The following is a 15,559-nucleotide window of genomic DNA, read 5'->3' as shown; positions in this document are numbered from 1 at the left end:
TGGTTGCGATTGCGTCGTCTGTGGACCTATTGGGTCGGTAAGCAAATTGGAGTGGGTCTAGGGTGTCAGGTAGGGTGGAGGTAATATGGTCCTTGACTAGTCTCTTAAAGCACTTCATGATGACGGAAGTGAAAGCTTTTCCACTGCTCCAGAGTCCAATATCGGCGAGCTTTACACCACTCCAACCGACGCTTGGCATTGCGCATGGTGATCTTAGGCTTGTGTGCGGCTGCTCGGCCATGGAAACCCTTTTCATGAAGCTCCCGATAAACAGTTCCTGTGCTGACGTTGCATCCAGAGGCAATTTGGAACTCGGTAGTGAGTGTTGCAACCGAGGACAGACGATTTTTACATGCTATGCGCTTCAGCACTCGGCAGTCCCRTTCTGTGAGCTTGTGTGGCCTACCACTTCGCAGCTGAGCCGTTGATGCTCCTAGACGTTTCCACTTCATAATAACAGCACWTACAGTTCAGCGGGGTAGCTCTAGCAGGGCAGAAATTTGATAAACTGACTTGTTGGAAAGGTGCTATCCTATAACGGTGCCATGTTGAAAGTTAATGAGCTCTTTAGTAAGGCCATTCTACTGCTAATGTTTGTCTATGGAAATTGCATGGCTGTGTGCTCGATTTTATACACCTGTCAGCAACAGGTGTGGCTGAAATAGCCAAATCCACTCATTTAAAGGGGTGTCCACATACTAATGTATATTTAGTGTATATTGTATGCAAAAAAAATKGGGAAATTATATTACTGTATACTAATACAATTGCTCAGAGAAAGAGATTTTGTTTAACAGGTAATAAAAAAAATCTCATGAAGGTAGGGGTAAACATTTTTGACACCCCTAAAGATTCATATATATAAAGTTGTCAAAAGATTAGTATTTGGTCTCATATTCCTATCACACAATGACTACTGTACATCAAGCTTGTGACTTTACAAACTTGTTGGATGCATTTCAGTTCGTTTTGAGTTTATTTCAGATGATTCTGTGCCAAATAGAAATTAATGGTAAATAATGTAACTTTTTTTTAAATTTATTTACCTTGGCAAGTCAGTTAAGAACGAATTCTTATATACAATGGTGGCCTACCACAGCCAAACCCAGGTCAATTGTGCGCTGCCCTATGGGACTCCYAATCACAGCCAGATGGGATACAGCATGGATTTGAACGAGGGACTGTGGTGATACCTCTTGCATTGAGATGCCGTGCCTTAGACCTCCGCGCCACTCAGAAGCCCTTTTATTGTAAATAAGAATAGAATATGTTTTTAAACACGTCTACATTAATGTGGATGCTACCATGATTACCGATACTCCTGAATGAATCGTGAATAATGATGAGCGACAAAGTTACAAAGTTACAGTGGGTCAGAGATCATACCTTCAAGACATGCTAACCTCCCTGTTATTGGTAATGGTGAGAAGTTAGCAATCTCTTTCGCTGAGCGATTGTATTAGTTTAAAATAATTAACAATGAGTGTACAAAACATTAAGAACACCTTCCTAATATTGAATTGCACCCCCTTTTGCCCTCAGAACAGCCTCAATTCGTCAGGGCATGGTGGCAGGGCATGGCTACAAGGTGTCGAAAGCGTTTCACAGGGATGCTGGCCCATGTTGGCTCCAATGCTTCCCACAGTTGTGTCAAGTTGGCTGGATATCTTTTGGGTGGTGGACCATTCTTGATATACACAGGAAACTGTTGAGCGTAAAAAAACTGCAGCGTTGCAGCTGTTGACACACTTAAACCGGTGTGGATTTAGATAATGGATCATAGCTTTCACCTGATTTTACCTGGTCAATCTAAACTCAGTTAAAAAGAAACGTCCACTCACTGTCAACTGCGTTTATTTTCAGCAAACTGAACGTGTAAATATTTGTTTGAGCATAACAAGATTCAACAACGGAGACATAAACTGAACAAGTTCCACAGACATGTGACTAACAGAAATGGAATAATGTGTCCCTGAACAAAGGGGGGTCAAAATCAAAAGTAACAGTCAGTATCTGGTGTGGCCACCAGCTGCAGTAAGTACTGCAGTGCATCTCCTTGTCATGGACTGCACCAGATTTGCCAGTTCTTGCTGTGAGATGTTACCCCACTCTTCCACCAAGGCACCTGCAAGTTCCCGGGCAATTCCTGGGGGAAAGGCCCTAGCCCTCACCCTCCGATCCAACAGGTCCCAGATGTGCTCAATGTGATTGAGATCCGGGCTCTTTGCTGGCCATGGCAGAACACTGACATTCCTGTCTTGCAGGAAATCACACACAGAACGAGCAGTATGGCTGGTGGCATTGTCATGCTGGAGGGTCATGTCAGGATGAGCCTGTAGGAAGGGTACCACATGAGGGAGGAGGATGTCTTCCCTGTAACGCACAGCGTTGAGATTGCCTGCAATGACAACAAGCTCAGTCCGATGATGCTGTGACAGACCGCCCCAGACCATGACGATAAACACGAATCCGACCATCACACCTGGTGAGACAAAACCGCGACTCGTCAGTGAAGAGCACTTTTTGCCAGTCCTGTCTAGTCCAACGACGGTGGGTTTGTCGGTGGGTTTGGTGGGTTTGGTGAGGACCTGCCTTACAACAGGCCTACAAGCCCTCAGTCCAGCCTCTTTCGGCCTATTGCTGGCAGTCTGAGTACTGATAGAGGGATTGTGCGTTCCTGGTGTAACTCGGGCAGTTGTTGTTGCCATCCTGTACCTGTCCCGCAGGTGTGATGTTCGGATGTACCGATCCTGTGCAGGTGTTGTTACACGTGGTCTGCCACTGCGAGGATGATCAGCTGTACGTCCTGTCTCCTTGTAGCGCTGTCTTAGAAGTCTCACAGTACGGACATTGCAATGTATTGCCCTGGCCACATCTGCAGTCCTCATGCCTCCTTGCAGCATGCCTAAGGCACGTTCACGCAGATGAGCAGGGACCCTGGGCATCTTTCTTTTGGTGTTTTTCAGAGTCAGTAGAAAGGCCTCTTTAGTGTCCTAAGTTTTCATAACTATGACCTTAATTGCCTACCGTCTGTAAGCTGTTAGTRTTTTAACGACCGTTCCRCAGGTGCATGYTCATTAATTGTTTATGGTTCATTGAACAAGCATGGAAACAGTGTTCAAACCCTTTACAATGAAGATCTGTGAAGTTATTTGGATTTTTACGAATTATATTCTAAAGACAGGGACCTGAAAAAGGGACGTTTCTTTTTTTGTCATGGAAAGAGCAGATGTTTGTACACTGTAATGTTTGTACACTCAGTGTAATTTTCCCCCCAAAATGTGCTTAAATATAACTCAGTATTTGAATGATTTATTTTATACAGTCATTATTGCTCATCTTTATCAAGGGTGTCAATWATTGCAGACCCCACTGTATATCTGTATGAGACTAAGGGCTCTATTCAATCCGTATCGCGTAAGTTCAGCCTTACAGCTTGATTTCAATTTAAAGGCAATGTTCCCGCTTTAGTGGAGACTTTATTCAGGGTAAACGTTGCTTATGTCATCTCAATCAGAAATTACCTTTACATTTCTATCACGTAAACTGTAACGCTTCAGCTTTACAGACTGAATAGAGCCCGTAATGTCATTATCAAATCAAAGTTTATTGGTTGCGTACACAGATTTGCAGTTGTTATCGCAGGTACAGCAAAATGCTTATGTTTCTAGCTCCAACAGTACAGTAGTCCAACAATACCTAGCAATAAAAAACCATACACACGTAATAAAATTAAAACAATTCAAGAATATCAGAACGAGCAACATCTATACACATAGTGGTATGGACAGTATATGAATAGAAAAGGTGTGTGCAGCAATAGTTATGGGATGAGCCATGACTAGAATACACTATATACATATAAAGTGGGTAAAATAGTATTTAACCTTTTATTAAAGTGACCAGTGTTCTATGACACTATGTACATAGGGCAGCAGTCTCTAAAGCGTAGGGTAGAGTACCTATTGGTAGCCGGCTAGTAACACTGACTAAAGTTCAGAGCAGTGTTGACTGTTTAACAGTCTGATTGCCTGGAGATAGAAGCTTTTTATCAGTGTCTCGGTCCCAGAGTTGATGCACCTGTCAGTCYCCATCTTCTAGATGGTAGCGTGATGAACAAAGCCGTGGCTCGGGTGGCTGTGGTTGTAGACATGCAGTATTGACTTGGATCACTCCATTGACCGTGACCCTCTCTCTACAGGTGGAGATAGCAGACTTACAGCAGATACTGGCTTCCAAAGACTCTGAGATCGAGGGCCTTCAGAGCCAGCTGGTCTCCAGAGGCCCAATGACCAATGAGAATCCAGAGAGAGGTAACCTTATCTGTCAAACACACATCATACATCATCAGTAACAAACACCAGGGGACTGACCACTTGAATGCATAGTGTCATTAATACAGCTGGTCCACCTCAAACTAAATATCATCCACTTATTCTACTGTCAGAGCAGGGGGAAACTTTGAACATTGACATTTGATAATACGAACTAATGATACCAATTGAACCCAAGTTATGGTTGTTTCGAGATTGAATTTGACATTAAGCTAGTCATCTGCAKGTGTGATGTCAGGTATGGTGCCTCATTCAAATAATACCTAACAAATGCCTTCTCTCTGCCCCCTCCACTGTTGTCTCTTTACTCTATGCTGCCCCCTGCTGTAGTGGAGGTCTTTAGGAGACTGCTGACAGACCAATGTAAGGCTCTAGTCTGACTAAGCTTGTGTAATTGTGGCCCTGGTGCAATTCTGCTCTGCCGTCACTGCCTCTCTGTTCTGCTGTCTAATCCACGCTGGCATGCTGTCATGTCTGTCACACCCATTCCATCAGCCCTGGCAGCTACAAAGGAGAGAAGGGGGAGGAGGGGAGGGAAGCTCTGACACATCCTCCTCATACTCACACTCATGAGAACAGTCACTCCTCTTTCCCATAGGGCTGTTCATTTAGCTCTCGTTTTGTCACCTATGAAGCTAAGGTCACTAGGCCAAACATATGAGCCCTGTTCAGAATTTAAAGGTGCAATCTGAAATATTTAGGATAAAGCTGGCCAATTGTCAGTTAATGACATACCCATTGAAAAATAGAACTTATAAATGCCTCATGAGCTCATGATTACAACTTGATTCAGGGGTGAACGGGGACCAGAAATCGGCCCTGGCATTTTCTTCCTTAAAGCCCTTAAACCAGCTCTTTTTTTTTTTTATAGATTATTACTCTCATGATTCACAAAAATATTWATKTTTATTTTTCAGACCAAGAATTCCAAAGGTTGAAAATGGGGATGGAGTCTTTGTTAGCGGCAAATGATGAGAAAGTATGTTTTGAAAACTCTGTTGAATAGTGTGTATATTGTGTTATTTAACTGATAATGCCCCGATAAGCCGGTGTTTGGAGGATATGTTTGTTGAGGGTCAGCAAACTGTGCCAATATATCCTCCAAACACCGGCTTTGAGGCCTTTATCACTTTTATACAGGTTACCAACATATTCAAATAATGATTGACATATTTTCATTAAAACTGTTATTTTGATGAATTTTTTCATACTATTTCATCCTTCCACAAGATATAGTTCCAACACAAATCTAGGGTTGCTACCCAAGCCGGCTGGTTGTTCGTTCTAAATGTTCCAGTGCCATACTGCCTGGCAACGTTCTTATCCCTTGCTAGCTAGCCAACTACAGCTAACTTACAGTCACGTCAAACATCAAACAGAAAAACAACAGTAGCTGCATTTGCATTTGTTTAAGCTGTTTTCTAGTGACATTTATTTGGATACATCCATAACAATGAGCTAATGAGGCGCGATTTTGCGTGGCATAAAAATGTGCGCACTAATCAGGACACTGTTGTTAAGAGGAGCTAGCCAACAACACAGCTAACACAATCACTGGATTGCGCAGTCAGATGGAACAGAGTAAATAGGCATTTTAACGTCATAGATTTAGCCGGTGGTAACTTGTGGAATAGACACCGGCTGGAATGCGGTTTTAACCAATCAGCATTCAGGATGAGATCCACCKTTGTATTAACATATTGTAATTTGTTGAAGTTGTACAAAGTGAAGGTATGTTATTAAAGGCCTCTCTATTTGTGTCAGGACCGTCACATAGAGGAGCTCACTGTTCTCCTGAGACAGTACAGGAAGATGAAGGAGGTGATGGCCCTCGCACAAGGTAATACACACTTACTGCTTCTACACACTCACTGCTTTTATACTGGGCACACTCACTGCTTATACACACGCACTCTCAGAGGTAATAAACATTCAAGTATTTTTCAAACAAACTTTGTAAATAATTCAAAGAATGTTGAAGATGGTATGCATTGAATGATAATGTTTAGGGGTCATAGCACTGCATTACCCCTTTGTGTGTGTGTGTGTGTGTGTGTGTGTGTGTGTGTGTGTGTGTGTGTGTGTGGTGTGTGTGTGTGTGTTGTGTGTGTGTGTGTGTGTGTGTTTAGTGTCCAGTGAGAAGCTCCTTGTTGGGAGCAGTGAGGAGGAACTGAGCGGGAGTCTGAAGATAGAGCTCTCACACATAAAGCTCATTCAGACATCATCCTTCAGAGGTAAGAACCTCTACGTGCTCCTCCTCTGGGAACCACTAAACACAGTACTACTACAACCTGCATTTCTTCAAGTACTCAGTGCTTGTGCCTACCTACTCTTACATATTTTCATAGAATAGAACTAAAGCACTGAGTAGTAGTACACTCCATGCCTCTGCGCTCACATACCATGGCAGTGTATTAGCAGACTGTTCAGTGTGCATACCCAGTACCTCTTCGTCTAAAGTGTGTGATCTCTCCCTACTCAGATGTCTTCCAGGTGCTCCTCTCCTCTTGTAAGGTCTTCCTCATCCTTCCAGAAAGAGCTGACCTCTAGGTAAACAAACAAAAACCACTGACCACACACATGGAGGAAGAATTCACCAACAGCTGTTGTATTGTTGCTGCTGTGTTGAAAATGACATGTACTTGAGAGGGTGACCAAAACGTGCATGAAGGGCATATGTAACCCTGGACACCCACACACTTGCAAGCACTTTCTCTCACACACACACACAACACACACACCACACACACACCACACACACACACACACACACACACACACACACACACACACACCACACACACACACACACACACACACACACACACACACACACACACACACACACACACACAACACACACCACACACACACACACACACACACACACACACCACACACACACACACCACCTTTTGCTCCAGCCGTGCTCCCTCAAGTTTTACTGTGTTTTACTGGACCTGTCCCTCTGCCACAGTATCCAGACCTCCCTGGAGACGTCCATGGTGATGGTCTCCCCGAGCGATGCTGGCTGCTTCCACAACGGACAATGGCAAGTAGAACTGAGGCTACATGGGTGTGACAGCCGGGCTGCTCTTTGTTTTGGTTGTCTTTTAATTAGGGGCCCAYTAAAGTGGCTGTGAGTGTCACTGTGTCACCCTGTCACTGTGATGTCCCCRCYTGGCACAAACAGCCCTCTCAGACCCCTTCTCCTGTAGAGCCCAACCTGTCACATCACATTACCCACAGTCCCTTCTGGGAGGTAGTGCCACAGACCTCAAAGAGCGCAAACTAAGAGTTTCCAACTCTTAATTCTACTGTACTGAACCCGTAACTCAAGTTAAACTACTTTACTCTTGTAGTGCAAGTTGGGTTTCAATGTTGTTGTTTTTCTCGATAGGTCCCAACCACAGATGCTTTCAAGCAGCCTGGAGGAGTTACAAAGCGGATCGTTACCAAAGGTTTCATGATTTTGCTGTGTTTTGATTGAACTTTAAGACTGTAATATATCCATGTTAGACATGCAGCATGTGCTTCATTTGTATTTGACCAAACACATTAGAAACGTTATGCGTGCTCTAACTGCAATACATAACCAATACGCTTCTGATGACTGTTAACCTAACAAAAAGTGATAAACACATAGTGCATTCTCACACTCTTGTTGTTTAGTTGATACTGTCAATACATTAGTCTACTAATAGTGTGTGTCTTCTCTTCATTACATGCACGGTCCCCCCTCCTGTAGCATGTAGTGGGTCAACCAGTTGAAGCGTTTTCAGAGGTATTTTCCACTGAATGATCTCACCAGAGCCGCTAACCTTTAACCCTTAACCTCTCACAAGCTGACTTTATCCTATCTGACCTGAACAGAGCCATGGGTTGACCTGAAACTGTCAAATGTAGTAGCGATCATACTCTCGATGCCTCTAGGGCTTATGAAACTAGCCTTTGGTCTGTTGTTTCTTGAACACTTGTGACTCCAATGGCAATCCAATTGAATTTACAGTGATGTTGTCATGAAAGGAAAACATCTCAATCTGATTCTTGTGTTCTGTAATGTACAGCAGTACAGTGTTCTGTAATGTACAGCAGTACAGTGTTCTGTAATGTACAGCAGTACAGTGTTCTGTAATGTACAGCAAGTTTAAAAAGAAACGTCCACCACTGTCAACTGCGTTTTATTTTCAGCAAAACTTAACATGTGTAAATATTTGTTTGAGCATAACAAGAATTCAACAACTGGAGACATAAACTGAAAAGTTCCACAGAATGTGACTACAAGAAATCGGAATAATGTTCGCCTGAACAAGGGGGTCAAAATTCAAAAGTAACAGGTCAGTATCTGGTGTGGGCCAACCAGCTGCAGTAAGTAACTGCAAGTGCACTCTCCTTGTCATGGACTGCACCAGATTTGCCAGTTTTGCTGTGAGAAATGTTACCCACTCTCCACCAGGACCTGCAAGGTCCCGGGCAAATCCTGGGGGAAAGGCCCTAGCCCTCACCCTCCGATCCAACAGGTCCCAGGATGTGCTCAATGGGTTGAGATCCGGGCTCTTTGCTGGCCATGGCAGAACACGGACAGTTCCTTCTTGCAGGAAATCACACACAGAAACGAGCAGAGGCGGTGCATTGTCAGCTGCTGAGGGTCATGTCAGGATGAGACCTGTAGGAAGGGTACACATGAGGGGAGGAGGATGTCTTCCCTTAACGCACAGCGTTGAGATGCTCTGCAATGACAAACAAGCTCAGTCCGAGATGCTGTGACAGACCCGCCCAGACCAGTGACGATAAACACGAATCCGGCGGGGGGCATCACACTGGTGAGAACAAAACGCGACTCGCGTGAAGAGCACTTCTTTGCCATCTGTCTAGTCCAACGACGGTGGGTTGTCGGTGGGTTTGGTGGTTTGTGAGGACCTGCCTTACAACAGGCCTACAAGCCCTCAGTCAGCTCTTCGGCTATTGCTGCAGTCTGAGTACTGATTAGAGGGATTGTGCGTTCCTGGTGCTAACTCGGCAGTTTGTTGTTGCCATTTCCGTACTGTCCCGCAGGTGTGATGTTCGGATGTACCGATCCTGTGCAGGTGTTGTTATCCGTGGTCTGCCACTGCGCAGGATGATCAGCTGGACTCCTGTCTCCTTGTAGCGCAGTCCCCTTAGAAGTCTCACAGTACGGACATGCTGCAATGTATTGCCCTGGCCACATCTTGCAGGTCCTCATGCTCCTTGCAGCATGCCTAAGGCACGTTCACGCAGATGAGCAGGGACCCTGGGCCATCTTCTTTTGTGTTTTTCAGAGTCAGTAGAAAGGCCTCTTTAGTGTCCTAAGTTTCCATAAACTTGACCGTTATTGCCTACCGTCTGTAAGCTTTCAGTTTTAAGACCGTTCCACAGGTGCATGTCTCATTATTGTTATGCGTTCATTGAAACAGCATGGAAACAGTGTTCAACCCTTTACAATGAAGATCTGTGAAGTTATTGGATTTTTAACCGAATTATAATTCTAAAACAGGGACCTGAAAAAGGAACGTTTCTTTTTTGTCATGGAAAGAGCAAGATTTCTGTACACTGAATGTTTGGTACACTCAGGTAATTTTCCCCCCAAATGTGCTTAAATAGTAACTCAGTATTTGAATGATTTATTTATACAGTCATTATTGCCTCATCTTTATCAAGGGTGTCAATTATTGCAGACCCCACTGTATATCTGTATGGACTAGGGCTCTATTCAATCCGTATCGCGTAAGTTTCTAGCCTTACAGCTGATTTTTCAAATTTAAAGGCAATGTTCCGCTTTAGTGGAGAGCTTTATTCAGGTTAAACTTGCTTATGTGCCATCTTCCAATCAGGAAATAACCTTTACATTTCTATCACTAAACTTTAACGCTCTCCAGCTTTACAGACTGAATTAGAGCACGTAATGTCATTATCAAATCAACAGTTTTGGTTGCGTAACACAGATTTCAGGTTGTTATCGCAGGTACAGCAAAATGCTTATGTTTCTAGCTCCAACAGTACAGTAGGTCCAAACAAATACCTAGAATAAAAAACTCATACACACGTAGATAAAAATTAAAACAATTCAAGAATATCAGAACGCGCAACCATCTATACACATAGTGGTAATGGACAGTATATGAATAGAGAAAAGGTGTGATGCAGCAATAGTTATGGGCATGAGCCATACTACGAATCAACTAATAATACATATTAAAGTGGGTAAAATAGTATTTACCTTTTAATTAAAGTGCCAGTGTTCTATGACCTATGTACATAGGGCATGCAGCTCTAAAGCGTAGGGTAGAGTACCTATTGGCTAGCCGGCAGTACATCTGAACTAAAGTTCAGACAGATGTGACTGTTTAACAGTCTGATTGCCTGGAGATAGAAGCTTTTTATCAGTGTCTCGGTCCCAGAGTTGATGCACCTGTCAGTCTCCATCTTCAGATGGTAGCGTGATGAACAAAGCCGTGGCTCGGGTGGCTGTGGTTGTAGACATGCAGTATTTGACTTGGATCACTCCATTGACCGTGACCTCTCTCTACAGGTGGAGATAGCAGACTTACGCAGAATACTGGCTTCAAAGACTCTGAGATCGAGGGCTTCCAGAGCCAGCTGGTTCTCCGAGGCCAATGACCAATGAGAAATCCAGAGAGAGGTAACCTTATCTGTCAAACACACATCATACATCATCATGAATACAACACCAGGGGACTGACCACTTGAAATGCATAGTGTCATTAATACAGCTGGTCCACCTCAAACTAAATATCATCCACATTATTCTACTGTCAGAGCAGGGGGAAAACTTTGAACATTGACATTTGTACTGAACTAATGATACTCAATTATGAACCCAAGTTATGGGTTGTTTCGAGATTGAATTTGACTTAAGCTAGTCATCTGCAGTGTGTGATGTAGTATGGTGCCTCATCAAATAATACCTAACAATGCCTTCTCTCTGCCCCCCCCACTGGTTGTCTCTTTACTCTATGCTGCCCTCCTGCTGTAGTGGAGGTTCTTTAGGAGACTTGCTGACAGACCAATGTAAGCGGCTCTAGTCTGACTAAGCTTGTGTAATTGTGGCCCGGTGCATTCTTGCTCTGCCGCACTCTGCTCTCTGTTCTGCTGTCTAATCCACGCTGGCATGCTGTCATGTCTGTCAACACCATTCCATCAGCCCTGGCAGCTACAAGGAGAGAAGGGGAGGAGGGGAGACTCTGACAACATCCTCCTCATACTCACACCATAGAGAAAGTCCTCCTTTTTTCCCATAGGGCTGTTATTTTAGCTCTCGTTTTTGTCACTATATGAAAGCTATGGACACAGGCTCAAACATGATGAGTCCTGTTCAGAATTTAAAGGTGCAATCTGAAATATTAGGATAAAGCTGGCAATTGTCAGTTTATGACATACCCATTGAAATAGAACTTATAAATGCCTCATGAGCTCATGATTACAACTTGATTCAGGGTGAACGGGGACCAGAAATCGGCCCTGGCTTTTTCTTCCTTAAAGCCTTAAACCAGCTCTTTTTTTTTTTTATAGATTATTCTCTCATGATTCCAAAAAATATTATGTTTTATTTTCAGACCAATAATTCCAAAGGTTGAAAATGGATGAGATCTTTTGTTAGCGGCAAATGATGAGAAAGTAGCTGTTGAAAACTCTGTTGAATAGTGTGTATATTGTGTTTATTTAACTGATAATGCCCGATAAGCGGTGTTTGGAGATAAATGTTTGTTGAGGGTCAGCAAACTGTGCCATATATCCTCCAAACACCGGCTTTGAGGCTTTCACTTTTATACAGGTTACCAACATATTCAATAATGATTGACATATTTTCATTAAAACTGTTATTTTGAGAATTTTTCATATCATTTCATCCTTCCACAAGATATAGTTAAACAAATCTAGGGTTGCTATCCAAGCCGGCTGGTTGTTCGTCTAATATGTTCCAGTGCCATACTGCTGGCAACGTTCTGAATCCTTGCTAGCTACGCCAACTACAGCTACTTACAGTCACGTCAAACATCAAACAGAAAAACAACAGTAGCTGCATTTGCATTGTTAAGCTGTTTTCTAGTGACATTTATTTGGTACATCCATAACAATGAGTAATTGAGGCGCGATTTTGCGTGGCATAAAAATGTGCGCGACTATCAGGACACTGTTGTTCTAAGAGGAGCTAGCCAACAACACAGCTAACACAATCACTGGATTGCGCGTCAGGATGGACAGAGTAAATAGGCATTTAACAGTCATAGATTTAGCCGGTGGTAACTTGTGGAATAGACACCGGCTGGAATTGCGGTTTTTAACCAATCAGCATTCAGGATGAGACCACCGTTGTATTAACATATTGTATTTGTTGAAGTTGTACAAAAGTGAAGTATGTTATTAAAGGCCTCTCTATTTGTGTCAGGACCGTCACATAGAGGAGCTCACTGTTCTCTCTGAGACAGTACAGGAAGATGAAGGGGTGATGGCCTGCACAAGGGTAATCACACACTTACTGCTTCTAACACACTCACTGCTTTTATACTGGCACACTCACTGCTTATACACACGCACTCTCAGAGGTAATAAACATTTCAAGTATTTTTCAAACAAACTTTGTAAATAATTCAAAGAATGTTGAAGATGGTATGCATTGAATGATAATTGTTTAGGGGTCATAGCACTGCATTACCCCTGTGTGTGTGTGTGTGGTGTGTGTGTGTGTGTGTGTGTGTGTGTGTGTGTGTGTGTGTGTGTGTGTGTGTGCTCGTATGTGTTTAGTGTCCAGTGAGAAGCTCTTGTTGGGAGCAGTGAGGAGGAACTGAGCGGGAGTCTGGAAGATAGGAGCTTCACACATAAAGCTCATTCAGACATCATCCGTTCAGAGGTAAGAGACCTCTACGTGCTCCTCCTCTGGGAACCACTAAACACAGTACTACTACAACCTGCATTTCTCAAGTACTCAGTGCTTGTGCCTGCCTACTCTTACATATTTCATAGAATAGAACTAAAGCACTGAGTAGTAGTACACCCATGCCTCTGCGCTACATACCATGGCAGTGTATTAGCAGACTGTTCAGTGTGCATACCCAGTACCTCTTCGTCTAAAGTGGTCTCTGTGTGATCTCTCCCTACTCAGATGTCTTCCAGGTGCTCCTCCCTTCTTAAGGTCTTCTCATCCTTCCAGAAAGAGCTGACCTCTAGGTAAACAAACAAAACCACTGACCACAACACATGGAAGGAAGAATTACCAAAGCTTTGTATTTGTTGCTGCTGTTGTTGAAAATGACACGTACTTAGGAGGGGTGACAAACGTGATGAAGGGCATATGTAACCCTGGACACCCACACACTTGCAACACTTTCTTCCAACACACACACACCACACAACACACACCACACACACACACACACACACACACACACACACACACACACACACCACACACACACACACACACACACACACACACACACACACACACACACACACACACACCACACACACACACACACCCACCTTTTGCTCCACCGTGCTCCCTCAAGTTCACTGTGTTCTACTGGACCTGTCCCTCTGCACAGTATCCAGACCTCCTGGAGACGTCCCATGGTGATGGTCTCCCAGCGATGCTGGCTGCTTCCACAACGGACAATGGAAGTAGAATGAGGCTACATGGGTGTGACAGCCAGGCTGCTCTTTGTTTGGTTGTCTTTTAATTAGGGGCCCATTAAAGTGGCTGTGAGTGTCACTGTGTCACCCTGTCACTGTGATGTCCCCGTTGGCACAAACAGCCCTCTCAGACCCTTCTCCTGTAGAGCCCAACTGTCACATACACTTACCCACAAGTCCTTCTGGGAGGTAGTGCCACAGACCTCAAAGAGCGCAAACAAGAGTTTCCAACTCTTAATTCTACTGTACTGAACCCGTAACTCAAGTTAAACTACTTACTCTTGTAGTGCAAGTTGGGTTTCAATGTTGTTGTTTTTCTCGATAGGTCCCACCACAGATGCTTTCAAGCAGCCTGGAGGAGTTACAAAGCGGATCGTTACCAAAGGTTTCATGATTTTGCTGTGTTTTGATTGAACTTTAAGACTGTAATATATCCATGTTAGACATGCAGCATGTGCTTCATTTGTATTTGACCAAACACATTAGAAACGTTATGCGTGCTCTTAACTGCAATACATAACCAATACGCTTCTGATGACTGTTTACTAACAAAAAGTGATAAACACATAGTGCATTCTACACTCTTGTTGTTTAGTTGATACTGTCATACATTAGTCTACTAATAGTGTGTGTCTTCTCTTCATTACATGCACGGTCCCCCCTCCTGTAGCATGTAGTGGGTCAACCAGTTGAAGCGTTTTCAGAGGTATTTTCCACTGAATGATCTCACCAGAGCCGCTAACCTTTAAACCCTTAACCTCTCACAAGCTGACTTTATCCTATCGTACCTGAACAGAGCCATGGGTTGACCTGAAACTGTCAAATGTAGTAGCGATCATACTCTCGATGCCTCTAGGGCTTATGAAACTAGCCTTTGGTCTGTTGTTTCTTGACACCTTGTGACTCCAATGGCAATCCAATTGAATTTACAGTGATGTGTTCATGAAAGGAAAACATCTCAATCTGATTCTTGTGTTCTGTAATGTACAGCAGTACTAGTGTTCTGTAATGTACAGCAGTACAGTGTTCTGTAATGTACAGCAGTCAGTGTTCTTAATGTACAGCAGTAGCAGTGTTTCTGTAATGTACAGCAGTACAGTGTTCTGTAATGTACAGCAGTACAGTGTTCTGTAATGTACAGCAGTACAGTGTTCTGTAATGTACAGCAGTACAGTGTTCTGTATGTACAGCAGTAGCAGTGTTCTGTAATGTACAGCAGACAGTGTTCTGTAATGTACAGCTACAGTGTCTGTAATGTAACAGCAAGTACAGTGTTCTGTAATGTACAGCAGTACAGTGTTCTGTAATGTACAGCAGTAGCAGTGTTTCTGTAATGTACAGCAGTACAGTGTTCTGTAATGTACAGAGTAGGTGTTCTGTAATGTCAGCAGTACAGTGTTCTGTAATGTACAGCAGACAGTGTTCTGTAATGTACAGCAGTACAGTGTTCTGTAATGTACAGCAGTAGCAGTGTCTGTAATGTTACAGCAGTACAGTGTTCTGTAATGTACAGCAGTACAGTGTTCTGTAATGTACAGCAAGTAGCAGTTTAA

At 43.4% G+C, this 15,559-nt stretch overlaps 1 protein-coding gene across 1 annotated transcript in view; it reads left to right on the top strand.

The window, feature by feature from the left end:
* ppfibp2b (PPFIA binding protein 2b) overlaps nt 1-15,559 on the top strand; it is a 100,218-nt gene that overhangs the window by 74,069 nt on the left and 10,590 nt on the right. Inside the window, 10 exon segments of the mRNA XM_070443204.1 lie at nt 4,202-4,313; nt 4,665-4,697; nt 5,252-5,313; nt 6,099-6,174; nt 6,464-6,520; nt 6,523-6,568; nt 6,795-6,887; nt 7,306-7,386; nt 7,735-7,795; nt 8,083-8,118. Coding sequence (XP_070299305.1) covers nt 4,202-4,313; nt 4,665-4,697; nt 5,252-5,313; nt 6,099-6,174; nt 6,464-6,520; nt 6,523-6,568; nt 6,795-6,887; nt 7,306-7,386; nt 7,735-7,795; nt 8,083-8,118 — 657 coding nt within the window.

Source organism: Salvelinus sp. IW2-2015, linkage group LG4q.1:29, assembly GCF_002910315.2.
Source record: "Salvelinus sp. IW2-2015 linkage group LG4q.1:29, ASM291031v2, whole genome shotgun sequence".
Classification (NCBI taxonomy): domain Eukaryota; kingdom Metazoa; phylum Chordata; class Actinopteri; order Salmoniformes; family Salmonidae; genus Salvelinus; species Salvelinus sp. IW2-2015.
The sequence above is the reverse complement of the archived record's forward strand: the minus strand, read 5'-3'. Positions and strand labels throughout refer to the sequence as shown.